We start from the raw sequence: 16570 nt of genomic DNA, 5'->3' as shown, positions 1-16570 counted from the left end.
ACTGTAGTCACAGAGTTGTTTAACCATTACCATGATCAATTATAGAATACTGTCATCATCCTCAAAGGAAACCTGTACGCAATAGCAGTCACTCCCCATTTCCCCCCAAACCTCCAGCCCTTGGCAATCACAAATCTAACTTTCTGCTTTTATAGGTTTGCCTATCCTGGACATTTTCTAGAAATAGAATTATGCAAAATATGATCATCTGTGACTGGCTTGTCAATTTCTGCAAAGCAGCCAGCTGGAATTTTGATAGGGATTGGGTTGAATCTGTACCTCAATTTGGAGAGTATAGCCATGTTAACGATATTAAGTCTTCTAATCCATGAACATGGGGTATCTTTCTATTTATTTAGGTCCTCTTTTATTTCTTTCAACACTACCTTCTAGTTTTCGGGGACCAAGTTAAATTTATTCTTAAGTATTTTTTCGATGCTTTTGTAAATGGAATTTTTTCTCTCTCTCTGTGTGTCTTCTTGTTCTACTTTTGGAGGATTTCATTAGTTTTTTATCCCAACGCTTCTATTAAAATATTTATTTTTGCTAATACAGCTGAAATATTCCAGAAGCATTTCTTTGTCTTTGTTCCTTTTTTTCTTTTTATAACATTATGTTCTTGTTTTATGGATATAATCTCCTATCTACCTGAGGAAAATAATGATATTTCTTTGAATTTTCTTATATTTTCTAAATTTTCTTTCATTCCTCTGGCTTCTGTTTTTGTTTGTTCAGGTCTCCTTTATTAATACTTGGTTGACTTTTCTCACAGAGCTTGGAGGCTGGTGGGCTTCGCTGCATGGCAAACCACTGTGGGCTGGGCTCTCACGCTGTCAGAACCTCCATAGGAAGTTAGTGGGTATGCTCTTGGGCTGGTCAGTTTCTCCAAAGAGGATTCTTCCAGTCTCCTGTTCCAGTTTGCTATGGGGCTAAGCCTGGTGGAGGGGCTGAGCCTTGCTGATTTGCTGGGAGCTGAGCCGAGCAGAGTGGGGAGTTTACAGTGATTGGCTTCTTTTTTTTTTAATTTAATTTATTTATTTTTGGCTGCGTTGGGTCTTCGTTGCTGCGTGCGGGCTTTCTCTAGTTGTGGCGAGTGGGGGCTACTCTTCGTTGCGGTGCTCAGGCTTCTCATTGCGGTGGCTTCTCTTGTTGCGGAGCACGGGCTCTAGGCACGTGGGCTCAGTAGTTGTGGCATGTGGGCTCAGTAGTTGTGGCTCACAGGCTCTAGAGCATAGGCTCAGTAGTTGTGGCTCACGGGCTTAGTTGCTCCGCGGCATGTGGGATCCTCCCAGAGCAGGGCTCAAACCCATGCCCCCTGCATTGGCCGGCGGATTTCCAACCACTGCACCACCAGGGAAGCCCCCAGTGGTTGGCTTCTTATCATTGGATAGTCTCAGCCAGGTGGCTCCTGCCACGCTGTCTCTTTCGCTTTGTCCAGAGGATGAACACTTGGTTCCCTGCCGGGAGTGAGCGGGGTTCCCTTGGTGGATGTGCTGGGGTGGGCATATTGGCCACGTTTTAAAGACATCAGTGCTTTTGGTTTCCACTTGACATGCAGCCTCGCTTTCTGAGTACCTGGCACCTCCAGTTTCTGAGCCTTCCTAGGGTTCTCTGCCCAGAATCGACAGGATTCCTGATAGATATTCACTCCCTTCCTGCCTCCAGGGCAGCCAGTAACCATTCCTGCATCGACTTGTCAGCTTTCAGAATTCTCTTGTCTGTAGTTGTGTCTCTTCTTATTCTCTTGGTCTTTGTGGGTTTGTGAGTTTTTTTTTTTTTAACATCTTTATTGGAGTATAATTGCTTTACATTGTTGTGTTAGTTTCTGCTGTATAACAAAGTGAATCAGCTATACATATCCATATATCCCCATATCCCCTCCATCTTGCATCTCCCTCCCAACCTCCCTATCCCACCCCTCTAGGTGGTCAAAGCACCGAGCTGATCTTCCTGTGCTATGCGGCTGCTTCCCACTAGCTATCTGGTTTGTGAGTTTTAGAAAGTTTTTTTATTGTCAGTTTAATGTGAGGAGACAGATGAGTTTGTGTTTTCATTGTTTTAAATTTGTTACGTGGAAGCCCCCTGCTTATATTTTCACAAACATCAACTCTACAGAGACTTTGGAGGACGCTTTGGGCCAGTTAATGATGTTTGGGGATATTCTTTGTGTTATCTTTTTGGACTCCCTCTTTTTCTCTCTTAAATTTCGTTGTAACAAATAGAACCTTTAAATGTTTCACCACTGGCTTTCCCTCTTGAAAACAGAAAGCCTTTGCGTTCTCGAGGGCTTTCTCCTCATCTGTCCAAGAACTCATCCGTACGGGGATTTATTTCACGTCACCCCCGCCTTTGAAACAGAGCACCCAGCTCTCAACTACATTCCCTTTCCCAAATCTTCATCCTCATGATGTTGCTGTACAGTATTGACTCTCCGGCTGGAATGCTCCCCAAATCAAAAGTCATACAGAATCCACCAAGCCATCCATCTTCCTGTCTTTACTACAATTCCTGCCCAGTGTCATTTAGCAGTATCACTGGAGGATTACTTTTTCTTTAATTTTTTAATGGTGATGAAGTAGGTTTGTTTTCATTGATATATTTGAAATGAAACATATAAATGAGAATTCCTCTTCAAAGCACTTGCCTTCGTGAAAACACGTTTAAAATTTTTAACATGTCATCGCTGGCCACCAAGAAATGTAATCCCCGATTCAAATAATAGATTCTCCTCTGATTCAGGCCTGGTGCCCATCCTCCAGACTCCATGCTCCTGGGGCTCTCTCCGCATCTCCAATAGCTTCTGTGGTTTGGAGCTGCCCCCAAATCCCTTAGCGTTTAGAACACTTGGAAGAGAGTTAAATTTTCTGCCTGTGCCGAGTGCCCCATGCACAATGTGAGCTCTGCGGTCATATGAAACATTCTGGACTGGTTGATGGAATTACCAAGAGCAGTTTCATACTTTATTGTTCAAGCCACATAACTCTGTCCTGATGTTATTACATAAAGGAAGCACCCCTTCACAACTCAGGACTGTGAGTTCATATCCTTGGGATTTTTCCTTCTAATTCATGTACTCAGTCTTGGACCTTAGACTAGCCAAAGATGACAAAGATACCATTGAAAAGAACTCATCCTAAGTTCCCGTTCTCCAAAATCTGTTCTTTTTTTAAAACCTTTTGTCTCTATATCCTGTAGGGACTTTGTGCGTTCACTAGCCTGCCACTCAGTGTCCCCTGCTCCGCCACCAGTGCTCCATTCTACCCGTCCTCCCTCCTACCCGTCCTCCCTCCTACCCGTCCTCCCTCCTGCCCATCCTCCCTCCTGCCCGTCCTCCCTCCTGCCCGTCCTCCCTCCTGCCCGTCCTCCGTCCTGCCCATCCTCCTTCCTGCCCGTCCTCCGTCCTGCCCGTCCTCCCTCCTGCCCGTCCTCGGTCCTGCCCGTCCTCCCTCCTGCCCGTCCTCCCTCCTGCCCGTCCTCCTTCCTGCCCGTCCTCCCTCCTACCCGTCCTCCCTCCTACCCGTCCTCCTTCCTACCCGTCCTCCGTCCCACCTGTCCTCCCTCCCACCTGTCCTCCCTCCCGCACATCCTCCGTCCCGCCCGTCCTCCTTCCCGCCCGTCCTCCTTCCCGCCCGTCCTCCTTCCTACCTGTCCTCCGTCCTACCTATCCTCCATTCTACCTGTCCACCTGCCTAGAGCACTGGGGTGCCAGACAGATTTAAAACTGGGGCATTGAGGGTAGTTCTAGGAGGGAGGGCTCAGAGGCAAGTTCAGTCCAGGGCTTGAGCAGCAGTGACCTAGTCCTCGTGGACGGGGGAGCCCCATGAAAGAGATTTTTGAGGATAAGGGAGTACGAAATGGGGACTCACGGGCAGGGGGAGAAAGAGGAGATCTCATCTGTTTCTCTCACGACTACCTTTTAAAATACTAATATAGGGACTTCCCTGGTGGCGCAGCGGTTAAGAATCCACCTGCCAATGCAGGGGACACAGGTTCGAGCCCCGGTCCAGGAAGAACCCACATGCCGTGGAGCAACTAAGCCTGTGCGCCACAACTACTGAGCCTGTGCTCTAGAGCCCACAAGCCACAACTACTGAGCCTGCATGTCACAACTACTGAAGAGCGCGCCGGGAGCCCGTTCGCTGCAACAAGAGAAGCCTCCGCTCACTGCAACTAGAGAAAGCCCGCGTGCAGCAACAAAGAACCTATGCAGCCAAAAATCAATCAATCAATCAATAAAAATTTATATAAAAAATAAAATACTAATATATTTTCCATTATAAAAGTAATCTGGGCTCCTCCTCCCATCCCACGACTGTCTGGTGTCTTTGCTTCCAATTGTTTCTTCTTTTTTATTTTTTTCCTATGCTATATTTATATTCTTTGTTTTGCTGAAAAGTATATACCATAATTATGTCTGATTTTCATCGTTGAGCATTTTCTTATGTTATTAAAATAGTTCATGTTTTCATGATTAGTATTTGATGGTTGCATAATATTTCATCAGAAAACTATGGTATGGTTACATGATTTAGCAAATAAAAATCAACTTCAGGTAAACAACAGATTGTTTTATTAGTATATGAATGTCTGATGTGAAATTTCCAATGCAAAATTTGGGACATACTTATTTATCTGAGATTCAGATTGAGCTGGGCATTCTGTATTTTATCTTGCCATCTTACAAAGTCTCATATTACTTATACAGTTCCTAGCTGTTGAACATTGAGATGTTTTCAGTGGTGCAATGGGCATCTTTGGGCATAAAATTTCTAATTCTGAATTACTTCCTTGGGCGGCTTGTTAGAAGTAGAATTACCCTGAGGAGATGAGTATTTTTTTCCCCAAGACTTTGCAAACCTATTGCCAAATCACTTTTTTAAAAGGTTATAGCAATTTATGGTCCCACCAGTGGCATCTAAGAGTGCTCATCCCCGCGCCCTTGCTGACATTATCGTCACTTAAATACTCCTCTGCTATTTCGGCAGGCAAATCATGATATACCGTTTTCATCTCTGATTACTAATGAAGTTCACATTTTTTGTTTATGAGGCTTTCTCTCCATGACCTGATTTTTAAAATTTCTGCCACTGCCTCCTGATTTCTCTGTCCCTATTTTGCATCACTTTGAAGTCATAAGGAAGATGTCTTATTTTCATTTATTTACTCATTTTTACTCAGCCACTGGGGCTGGAACCCCGTCCCCAGGCTCAGGTTCCAGGAAGAATTCTGCACAATCACCACCAGCCTACCTGCCCACCCACCCACTGTCTGACATGAAAGCTTCCTAGGACTTCTAAATTGCATTTCCAATAAATCAACGACAAAGCATAGAATAGTGATTTTATTCTGAGCCTGCAGAATAAGTTTCTTTTCACAGCTCTCCCCCATTTCTGTTTCTAGTGTATGATTGGTTTCAAATACAGCTTCCGTAAATACCTGCATTTAATCTACCCGTAAAAACCCACCACTCTGCTCTAGAGGGTTCCGCTGAGTTCACGTGGGCAGTCATGCTGCAGAGCGTCCGCTATGCTTCTTCTCTAAAGATACTGGCCCCCATGGATGGGACTCCATTCCAAAGGAAAGGGGGAGCCTTTCTGTGAAATTTGACAGGCATATTACCTCTTTCCTAGTGGGGTCTAAAGCTTCAGCTTAGAAAAGGGCTGACATAGCAAGATTTGCTTCCTCTAAGAAAGACTGAACAGTACAGATTGCTTCTGGAACATTTCCTTAAGTAAAGAGCACATTTGCACCTGCTGGCCTTTTGACCTCTAACTCATGGCGATGACCTGCCTCTGACCCTTTCTCTGGGCTACTCCAATTAGTCCCCATTACAGTTAAATAAGAGGCCATTTGGTTGCCCTTTCTGTGATGTTCTCATCCAAAGAGAAGGCTTCCCGACCGGCCATTTAAGTATTCCCAGGACTTGCTTTATGGAAATTGCTACGTTCTCTTCAGTTTTTCATTTTATGCATCGTGTCAGTTCCCCTAGCCTTTGCCTTGCATGAATTTTCAGCATTACATGGCACTCTGCTCCCTAATTGAGTATGTCCACGTCACCTGTTCGAGTATCTGGCCAGACTCCTGATGATCTAGTTTTTTTTCCATTAATGTTACTCAGTGTGCATGTCCTTTGCATTTTCAGGACTGCTCTGGGGTCTTCTTTTCTTCCACTTTCAACTTGATATCTTAAGTGCAGTACATATGTCTATTGCTTTGAATTATACATAGCTAGCTTTGTGATTTCAATGATTCTAATTTGTAAGTCCCTATTCTTTAACTCTTTTGACCTGCAGAGAATTAATCTGAGCCCCTGTTAGGTGAACCTTGACTGATGTAGGCCTTTTCTTGCTCTAGAAAAGCTCCCTGTCTAGTAGGCTGGAGTCCAGGTCACAGCCACCTCAGTCAGGGTAGAAATTGGGACACTGTCTATGGCCGCCTTTCCATTTCCTCATCCTCTTCCCAACTTACTCTGATGACCACAGAAGTGCATGAAGTCTCTACTTCATGTTGGCCATTGTCAGTGACCTCAGATTTCTCAGAAAAAGAATTAAAATGCCTATCTGGATAAGAGGAAAATTAGCTCAGCTGCTAAGCACCCACCTTGTAGCTGGTGTGCTGGGTTCACAGCTGGTTTTCCATATTCTCATCGAGAGGGGAACACCACTCAGCCTCAGTTTTACTGCCTATAAAATGGGACGAGATGAGAATCTGTGCTGTGATTGAATGAGGCCATGGTTCTAATGGCCTCAGCACAGCGCCTGACATATTGCAATTGGTCAACGTGTAAAATTATGAAGACTGTTATCCCAAAGGTGGCATCTCATGAGGAGTAAAGAAGATACAAAGGCGGCTTCTCTTGAGCTCAACAGGATGCCAAATATTTACATATTTCAAAAGTGTATACTCATAAATAGACATTTTACCATTTTACGAATCATTCCTCCAAAGGAAAACAAGCATTATTTAGCTCTTTCCCTGAACACCAACTTGAAATCTAAATTTCAGCAATTATCATCATTCATAAATAGTTTACATTTCTGGGCAAATGGAAGATACCTTATTATCATTATTTTATTTGTTCAACTTACGTAATGCATCCTCTGAGGACCCATTTGGAAGCATATATGTATACTATAGATATAAAATGGATCTGAAAAAATTTTGGACTTTAACATTTCACTGTAGAGCATGCATTTGAAATGAGTACAAGGGATATTTAGGCATTCAAATACATTGCTAGTAAAACAGTTAGTAAAAGAATGCAATTTGTGAACTCATTTAATAAGGCAAAATTAAGGACATGTCTCAAAGTATATCTCATCCTATAATTTTACCAGACTTGTGCTGGTTTAATGGGAGAAAATATATGTCCTCTGTTTCTTGAAATATCATTATTTTAGGGGAAAATATTTAAAAGCAAAGAAGTCTTTTAGGGAATTGTTAGCCGTGAACCCCAGAAGTGATACATTGCAGTTAATGGCAGTGGGACTGCTTCACCCCTTGCTCCCCTGCTAGACCAAATCCCCCTTAGTGTGTCTGCACACACACACACACACAGGTGCACAGACCTGCACACGCAAACGCGTCCACACGCACAGCCACTTGCATGCTGGGCACTTCTGTTGCTAAGTGCTCTGGCCCCTCAGTTTCTCCATGTCTTGATTTTGTTTGGTGGTTTCTTTTTTCCCCTTCCTTTCCTTTCCTGCCAGCTCTGTCTGGTATGAGAAATTCCCGTCTCTCCCACTTTACATTCTGAGGAGGCTGCATTCCTCCTCACATGCTTCTGGTGGAGGAGAAGTGAGCCATAACTCATTGTGGAGTCGGTGGCTATTGCCTCCAAATTGGCCAAGGGGGATAGAGGCAGATTTTGGGAAATAAAAGTCCTCTCTTTGCCACAGCCCGGGAGCAGGGGCTGCACACACGCTTTGCCTGATAACAGGGGCAGCAACTTTCCAGGGAACACAACGCAGTGGTGGCGGTTTCGAGCCTGTCTTTCACTGCACATATTTAATGCAAGAATATTTCAAGCTTGTTTTTTCCAGACTGGACAGTCATGTATCAGGAAACATTTAATGTAGTTAGAAGGAAATGTAGCAAAAGAAAAGATGGTGAGGCTGGAATGACCGGTCACTTAGCTGGCCAGCCTGGCACATGGCTTCTCCCTGATGGGCTTTGATCCCCGACTCTTAGTTTACATCAGTTTCTCCCATGAGTGTTGTTGTCTCCTCATCTAATTGTGTCTTTTGATTTGTCTACAGGGAAACTTCGTGGCCTGTATGACAGCTATTTTACGACAAATGGAAGATTATCATTATGCCCATTTGATCAAGACTTTTGGGAAAATGAGGACCGACGTGGTGGTGAGTATAACTTTGACTTTCTATAACTGTGTTTTGAGGCCAGCATTTTAGGCAAAACGCTGCTGTAAGTATTTCCATTTTCAATACGATTTTGGACTTGCCTCCACTTGATTTCAGAAGCCACCAGGGATGGTCTAACTTAAAGGCGTGTTTGTAAGAAGATAAGGGTCATGATACAGACTCTCTCCTCGTGCTGACCTGGGGAGTGACTCAGGGTGTCAGCCGAGAAAAATCCCTTTTCTTTTTTCTTTTCTCTCCCATGCTTTGTGGTCACGGAAAATTTGGAGATGTTACCCATGGAGAGTCTGTCATTAACTGCTGTTCATTTATTGATTGGCTTTCAATAGCAGAAGCCAGGGAGCATTTTCAGCCTTAAATTGTGCTCCGTTATTAATTAGCTCTAGTCACGGAAGCTCATTAGCATTTCTCGAAATAATTCTCTAGTCATCCTCAGTGAGACTATGATACAACTTAATTAGGAGACGTACAGAGGGGAACTTAGGAGCTCTGTCCCTAACAAGCTGACATCGCAGGGCCATACAGCAGATGTCTTCTGCGAAGCCGCAGCCAATGTGTCTGCAGAGTTTCTGAGTAGATGTCTACCTCGGCTGTCCTGTCTGGGAACACAGACTCCATTTCTGGGGCCCCTAGATTCCTATAGACTACAGCAAGTTCTACTAGCATTTCCAGAACAAGGTTGGTTGCACTTTACATCAGTCTTATTAAGGGATAGAGACAATGCATTTAAGGCTTTTTGCCAAAGGATTAATTCTAATAAAAAAAACTACCTTATTAACTGTTGCTGCTATATGTGTGTGTGCGTGCATATGTATATTTAAATTTTATATATATATTTAATATTATAATAAATAATAATAAATATATGTATTTAAATTTCTAAAGATACAAAAATGGATTTATACCTTAAAATCATAGCAATTTTCCTTAAATAAAAGTCAAGGAGCAAGAATGTGTGTGTATGTGTTTGTGTGTCTCTGTGTTTAGTCTTCTTTAAAAATGTTAACGAGCAGTTTAATGTAGGACTGTACTCATGCGTGTAACATATAGCACATGTGATTATATCCTGTGATTCTTCAGCAGTCATGGCATAGTGGAATCAGATTTGCCATGTGAAACATTTCATGCCTCATGTTTGATCAGGGGAAGGATAGTTGTAGCTGAACCTTTATGAACAATTTCCTAGACAACACTTCAGGCTGGATAATAAACCTTTCAGAATGAGAAGCATTACCTGTGCTGAAAACTTAGGACTCCATTTAATTATTTGCCCTTTATCAGAATAGTCACATGATCAAAATCATACGATTCATGCAAACTGTTAAAAATATTTAATCTGAATTATTCAGTGTTGCTGTGGATAGGGAAGCTTCAATGTATTGTGAAAAGCGATTATACAAAATAGTGTTTAAAAATGACTGTAATTTGCTGAATTCCAAGTGTGTACCCTCTCTCCTTGCACAGAGTAGATCATCAGATACTTGTTGCATGTTGTGGTCCTGATTTCCCAAGGGATTTTGGTTCCTTAGACACAGTAGTTCAGAACATCAATTATTTGCAGACAATTTGATTTCCATTATAAAATGGCATTTGTGGTTTGGATATCATGAATTCATACTGCAAGGATTGTAAACCTTTTTTAATTGTTGTTAATCTGTCAGAACCTTTGTAAAATGTGTTCCTATCTATTAACTATACATAGAGAGTATTTGACTATTTTTCTACTTGGACAAATGCTCACAAAAATGAAAGATCATTTTGTGTTAAATAATTGGAAGTTTATTAGTAATGCAGTGTACGAATAGCCTAGACCATTTTCTCAAGACTACTTCCTTGTAAGAAGTGCTACTTCAGGTTTTCAAATTTAGCTCTTTCTTGGTTGGATGAGTCATTCCCATACAAAATCTCAGTTATTATCAACACCAAAGTCACAGGCCTCAGAACTGGTACTTTTACAGTCTCTCAAATGACCCTTTGGACCCCAAGACAGTGAAAGGATGGACCACAGCATGAAACGGAAAGACTAATCCAGGAGAGGAAAAGCGTGGACATGTTTGGCTCAAAACTCTCTCATAATAGAGACAGTCCCTTTAGGATGGTGAGCCATGCGGGGTCTTTAAGTTCTTCTGCAGTGGAGATGCTGGCCTGAAGAAGGGGCTGCTAGCTGTCTTGTGTCCGAGTTACTGAAGCAGGACCACAGGTGGAGAACTTACTCAGTGTCCGTAGTAAGATCAGAGGTGACGAGGAGTACTCTGGACCTTCCAGGGGAGCCTGTACTCTTGACACTTGTCCCAACTTCCCACTAAATGGCCATAAAGGAATGTTTGTGGAGTGACTGAGTGAATAATGATGTATCCAAGAACAGTGCAGGTGGAAGTAACGCTTATTGGTTACAGGTTGAGTGAATGCAGGATACAGGACAGCGAAGGTTGGGAGAACCAGGCTGTAGGGTCCCTCTCATATCCAAGGAGGACCCAGGGGCAGACACAGGCTACCGTGCATTCCCACCTCTTTCTGTGGCCTCTCCCAGTCCTGTCCAGTTGTAGGTTATGTAGGGAAGCTGGTCAGGCAGAGCTCTGAGCTCTCAGCGTCCTCTTCCTGGATTACCCTCCTGCCTCCGTTCAGCTTCCATCCCAACCCCTGCTGGGATCCCCTACCCGACACCTGCCTTGACCTCACCTGGTGGCTATCGCCCCCTGCCCCTTCCCTTGTACCTCGTCCATCCCAGTCAACCATCAGCCTGTGCTGGGGTGGTCCAGAGTGACTCCTCACAAATGGAAAGCAGTGAGGATGCTCACGGGGATTCTGAAAGCAAGAATCTTTGCCAGGTGACTGTCCTTGCCTAGGAAACATGCTGCTGTTGGACAGGCCTGGTCTTTTTTTTTTTTTTTTTTTTTTTTTTTTGGCGTTGAAAAGTCTTTTAATTTTAACTAAAGAGATTGTTGTAAAAATTTCTTGGAGAGCATTTACGTTAGTCTGTTTCCAGAGAGTGAAAAGTACAGAACTTTACTCCTTATGCCCCAGCATCTGTTGGGAGTAGATATTTGCTTTTCTTTTTTTTCTTTTTCTTTTCAACTTGAGGAAAACTGTTCTATCCATAGAGGATAACCCATAAAACGCAAGTGAATCAGCTGTGCTGTCAGGTGTGTTTTGTTGTCATCTTGATGTCTTGGTTATTAGTGCATTTTAATACACTAAATGAGAGTGTATTAAACTCTCAACTCTTGTTGCAGAGCACAGTGTACATGAGAGATGATGTTTAAAACCAGCAAGAGTTCGCTGGGTAAATCAGACAGATATAGTTAAGCCTCCAGAGAAACAAATTACTGAGGTTCCAGTGTTTCCACACTGCTCTTAAGGGTGGGGTGAGACAGCTTTTTCACTGATCAGTGTCAAATGTGTTGTGACCACCTGTCTACCAGGTAGAGAGTCAAGTCTGCCATCTGCTCTATTCACTTAAAAGATGGGAACCTTGAATTTTAACTAGCAAGGCCTGGTCTTAAAGAGCCTTGATTTCCATGTGAAATGGCCACCGAAGGGTGATCCGCAAGCCTGTGTAGAGAACGTCATGAGTAGGAGGAGGAGCCTTGCTCTGAACATCCGTTTCTTTATTTCTTGTGACCATTCCTCATAGATGAAGCTTTATTGAAGACTGTCTCCACTGGATGATGAGTTTGGGGGTGCAGAATCCTTTTATAGTGAGTTCACTCAATAGCTATTTATTGGAGACTGACTTTGTGTTAACAGGTGGAGGAAGTGACAGCAGGCAGTGCAGACGGGTCTTGCTCTCGTGGCCCCCAGTCTAGTGGAGAATATCACAGGTCATCAGGGAGTCTTTCAAATAACCCAGCTTATCCATGCTCCAGAAGAATGATCCCTGTAAAGCAGCCAGACTGGACTGAGTCAGGTGGTCAGGTAGCCTTCTTTGCAAAGGAGAGGATTGTGGACTATCGAGGAATAGAAGAAAGAGCACTGTAGGTGGTAGAGCGGCAAGGGTACTGGGGGTGAGGTGCAGCCGGAGAGGTGCTGGGGCATCACACTGCATGGGGCCCCATTGGTCACGCTAAGAGGCTTTGTGTTTTTCTGCTTGTTTGGTTTCCGTTTCTGTATCATTTATTTACCGTTTTCCCCTTAATTATTTTAAAATTATTTTTAAAGCATTTACTTTTGAGTAAACTTTTCATTTTGAGAAAATTGTAGCGTCACATGCAGCTGGAAGAAATAATACAGAGCATCCTTGTATTCTTTACCCAGTTTCTCCCAATAGTGGCATCTTGCAAAACTATAGAACAATGTCAAAATCAGAATGTTGACGGTGATACAGTTCACTGATCTCATGTTGATTCTCTCCATTTTGCTTGAATTCTTTGCTCTATTTATCTTGAAAAATTTCAAACATACAGAAAAGCTGAAAGAATAGTACAATGAAAACCATTATTCCTGTCACCTGAATTCATCAGTTGCAAGCACTTTGCTATACTTACCTCCCCTGTATCTCTATGTACCTCTTTCTATGTAGCCAAATCCCGTAAGTATGTGAGAAACATGTTAGTGGTTCAGCAAATATCTCTCAAGGTTGAAGACGATAGTCAGTGGCCTTAATGACCTTCCAGAACATAACAATCATCTCTTCATACCGTCTATATTCAAATTTCTCCTCAGTTCTCCCCAGTCTTTGTTGTATTTCATTATAGGCTTTCTCAAATCTGCATCTAGTCCAGATTCACATGTCGTATTTGGTTATCTCTCATTAATCTCTTCTTTTTTCTAGAATAAGTTCATCACCTCGTTTTTCCTTCCCATTCATGGCATTGCTTTTTAAAATTTTATTTCACTTTTATTTATTTTGTTGAAGGGATAAAGTCATTAGCTTTGCAGACTTTCACCCATTCTGGAATTTTTGATTGCTGCCTTGTGTGCAGATTTGTTTCTGCAAATTCCTGTGTCCTGCAAGCTGGAAGCTTGATCTAAAATTCAAGTTCACCCTTTTGGCAAGCGGAATAGAAGTTGGTGTTAAGCATTCCCTGATGTGTCTGTTGGGAGTCTGGGAATGCCAGGCTGACCACTACTGATGATGCTGGGTTTGATCACTTGGTTGAGAGGGAGTAACTGCCAGATCTCTCTGTTGTGAAGATACATGCCCCTTAAAGATTATCATGTAATCTTTGGGTAATACTTTGGCATCTGCAGAAAATTGCAAAGGTCCTATCCTCTAGTAATGTTTCATCTGATAAGTTTAGCATATATTGATGGTCCTTGTCTGAAACAGTTATTTCTTTGACTTAAGAGAATGGTGACTTCCTACTTCTGAGAATCAAGACTCTTTGGCTTTAATCTAGGAACACTGGGAGGCCCCTGAGGCCGTGGCTTCAGTGGGAGATTGGGGGAAGTGTTGGTGCCCTGATCAGATTTGTAATTTGAAAAGGTCACTATGGGTGAAGTGTGGGGACCAAGAGAGACAAGAGTGACCATAGGTAGATGGGCTAGGATTCCCCGCTGGTAGTCCAGGTGAAAAAGGATGATCATTTATCCAAGTGGGTGGGGATAGAGATGGACAGAAGCAGATGGTTTTAGAAGAAGATTTTGCCTGTGGAACACACTGATGGCTGTTGTTAGAGCTGTCCTCTTATTATATGGAGCATCTTGTGAATAATCAAACTAAAAATGCAGCAGGGATGGATTGATCATGAAAAGATGAGATTTTCACAAAATATCTCATGTTAATCGTCCAGCTCCCCTCTTTGACTTGGAGATAGCAGTGGTAATAGTCTGTTCAGCCTCATCGGCCGTTCTAGGCAAATGCAGTGGTGGGGACCACCACCCTGGCTAGTAAATTATGCAGACCGACAGGGAAGCCTTGCAAAACCTCAAATCCGACAATCTGCAGCATTTTGTTTGATCAGCAAAGTACCAACATTTAACAGCTGAGCCATACTAATGAAGTATGGGACTGTGTTTCCTAGAGGAAAAAAAAAAAAAAGGAATTGGGAAAGTATGCTTCTCTTCTAGAATAATAAAAACCAGACCCTGTATCTCAATTATTAGGCTTTGAGGAATGATCAGTAAGAAAGCCAGCAATTTCATGCAAATAGAGATGTGACTAAATCACTGCACTCAGCCGGCAAAGTAGGCAACCTGGTCATTAAAATGTGAAACTCTTGACAAAGTGGGGAAACTTAAGGAGTGAAGTATGAATTTCAGTAATTAAACTGGGGAGAGAAACTGTTCCTTGTGTCAGGGGGCACCTAGAACACCCCTGCTCACAAGCCCTGCTGGTCAGGGCTCCTGTGGGCAGAGTTTGGAGGACGTGGAACTGATGTTTCCCTCTTGACTCTGCCCGGGATCCTAACCTCTCCTGCACTGGAGGCCTCTGTTGTAAAAAGGGTGATTACGATCGCTTCTTGAGTTTTTATTCATGGGAGGAGGCTCGACAAACCCCTCCCAAGGCAGAGATGACTCGCTGTAACCTGGCATTGCTGTTACGGTTGCAGAGGAAGCATCTTTGAACATTGGCTTATTGCTGCTGTCGGATGGAACTGGTGTCTCTGTGCAAGAAGTTCTTGGGTAGAACTTTGTGCTAGGAATTGCTTTCTTGGCTGCATAAATTCTGTTCACCACCTTGGTCTTCACAGCCATTGTACCTAATTATGAATCAGTAGATGAAATAAATGAGAAACATCCACTCTATTTGGCCATCTCTGACTATGACCTCATTTTCCTACATGAATTCTCAGTTGCCTGTCCCCTTCCCACCCAGATCTTGAGGGAGCATGCATCCCGGACTACCGGGATATGTGCTTTTCAGGATAACCGCTTGTTTTGTTCAGGTTAGCTCAGAATAAGCACTAAACTGTCAGATTCAAGAAATTCTCCTAATTCTGACAGGCACAGAGTGGGCCCACTAGGAAAGGGGAACCCCTTTCCTGATGCCAGGAGCGGTCTAACTGACCAGGAAGCAAGGTCGGGCAGCAGGGAACCACTCGTGAAATTCAGGGACCATCTAGGAGACAACAGAGGCATAACTGAGGAGCTTATGGATTTGAGGATGCCACATAAAAGAGTCTGGCAATGCGACCGCATGCTCAAATGGTTTACTGGGAGCTGAATAGGTGCAGATGGTCAGGAGTTCCTGTTTGAGCCTTTCAGCTGTTAAATTACATAAGAAAGAGGAAAGGATAATAATACGGCATATTCAACCCAATGGACCCTGTTCATAATGAAAAATCTCTGTAGAGTAAATATAAGACATAGTTACAACCTGCATGTTATGTTTTTTTAAAAAGGTTTCTTTAAGCAGAAAGTGTGACTATGTATTTGTAACCTTTGGGGATTTACTCTTTGTGACTCATATATATGCCCAAGGAGTATCTTTTAATATGTCCTTGACAAAGTTCTCCAGGACAGGAGGTGCTCAGGCAAACAGAAAGGCAGAAGTGTAATACATACCTCCTGTGAAATACATCTTCATTACTTTTTCGCATGTTCTCATTCAGTTAAAAGAAAAAAAAAAGTCATTTATATTGTAATTATTCCAGGGGGCATTGGTTTTCACCTTTTTCTGGGTGGGTTGTTTCAATGTTCTCTTTTTTATTTCAGGATTTCCTGATGGAAACATTCATCATGTTTAAGAACCTCATTGGGAAGAATGTCTACCCTTTCGACTGGGTGATCATGAACATGATGCAGAATAAGTGAGTACGGGGGAAGGCTCTCCTTGACGAGGTGCCTGATTCATGTCTGGTGGGAATGGAGGTGTTGCCTGGATACCATGGGGGCTCCCACAATGTACAGGGTGCGCCCCCTTCTGTGATGCAGATGGTCCTTTGGAGAAATGGGCCTGGAGATTGGGTGCTTTCCTTATGCCAGCACAGGCTCTGGGGCTGAGAACTTGGGCTCTGCCCCCTGGAGAAAACAAACATGAATGTGATCCGCCTTTCCCTTCATCTTTGTCAAGGGCATCAGTTTGCCATCTGATCTTAATGATGTGTGTTTGTTACCCAAAGCGATTCTCAGCTCTGTGGGAGTTTTTTGAAAAGTGTTTGCATTTCACATATTTCAGCTTAAAAAAATCATGAGCATTTTCATCATACTTATTAAATATTAAACACGTGCCTTGTTCATCATCTTCCTGTGAGGGCTGTTGGTTAATTTTCTAGCACTTGGGTTTGATAATTTCTGTAAGCACCAACAAA

At 43.0% G+C, this 16570-nt stretch overlaps 1 protein-coding gene across 2 annotated transcripts in view; it reads left to right on the top strand.

Annotated features, from left to right (window-relative positions):
* DOCK1 (dedicator of cytokinesis 1) overlaps positions 1-16570 on the top strand; it is a 532415-nt gene that overhangs the window by 314486 nt on the left and 201359 nt on the right. For both annotated transcript variants that reach the window (XM_057531553.1, XM_057531554.1), the window contains exons 28-29: positions 8259-8360; positions 15975-16069. In XM_057531553.1, the coding sequence (XP_057387536.1) occupies positions 8259-8360; positions 15975-16069 (197 nt within the window). The remainder of the gene's footprint in view (positions 1-8258; positions 8361-15974; positions 16070-16570) is intronic.

Source organism: Balaenoptera acutorostrata, chromosome 16 (assembly GCF_949987535.1).
Source record: "Balaenoptera acutorostrata chromosome 16, mBalAcu1.1, whole genome shotgun sequence".
Lineage (NCBI taxonomy): Eukaryota > Metazoa > Chordata > Mammalia > Artiodactyla > Balaenopteridae > Balaenoptera > Balaenoptera acutorostrata.
Note: the sequence above shows the minus strand (reverse complement) of the source record. Positions and strands in the feature narration are given on the sequence as shown.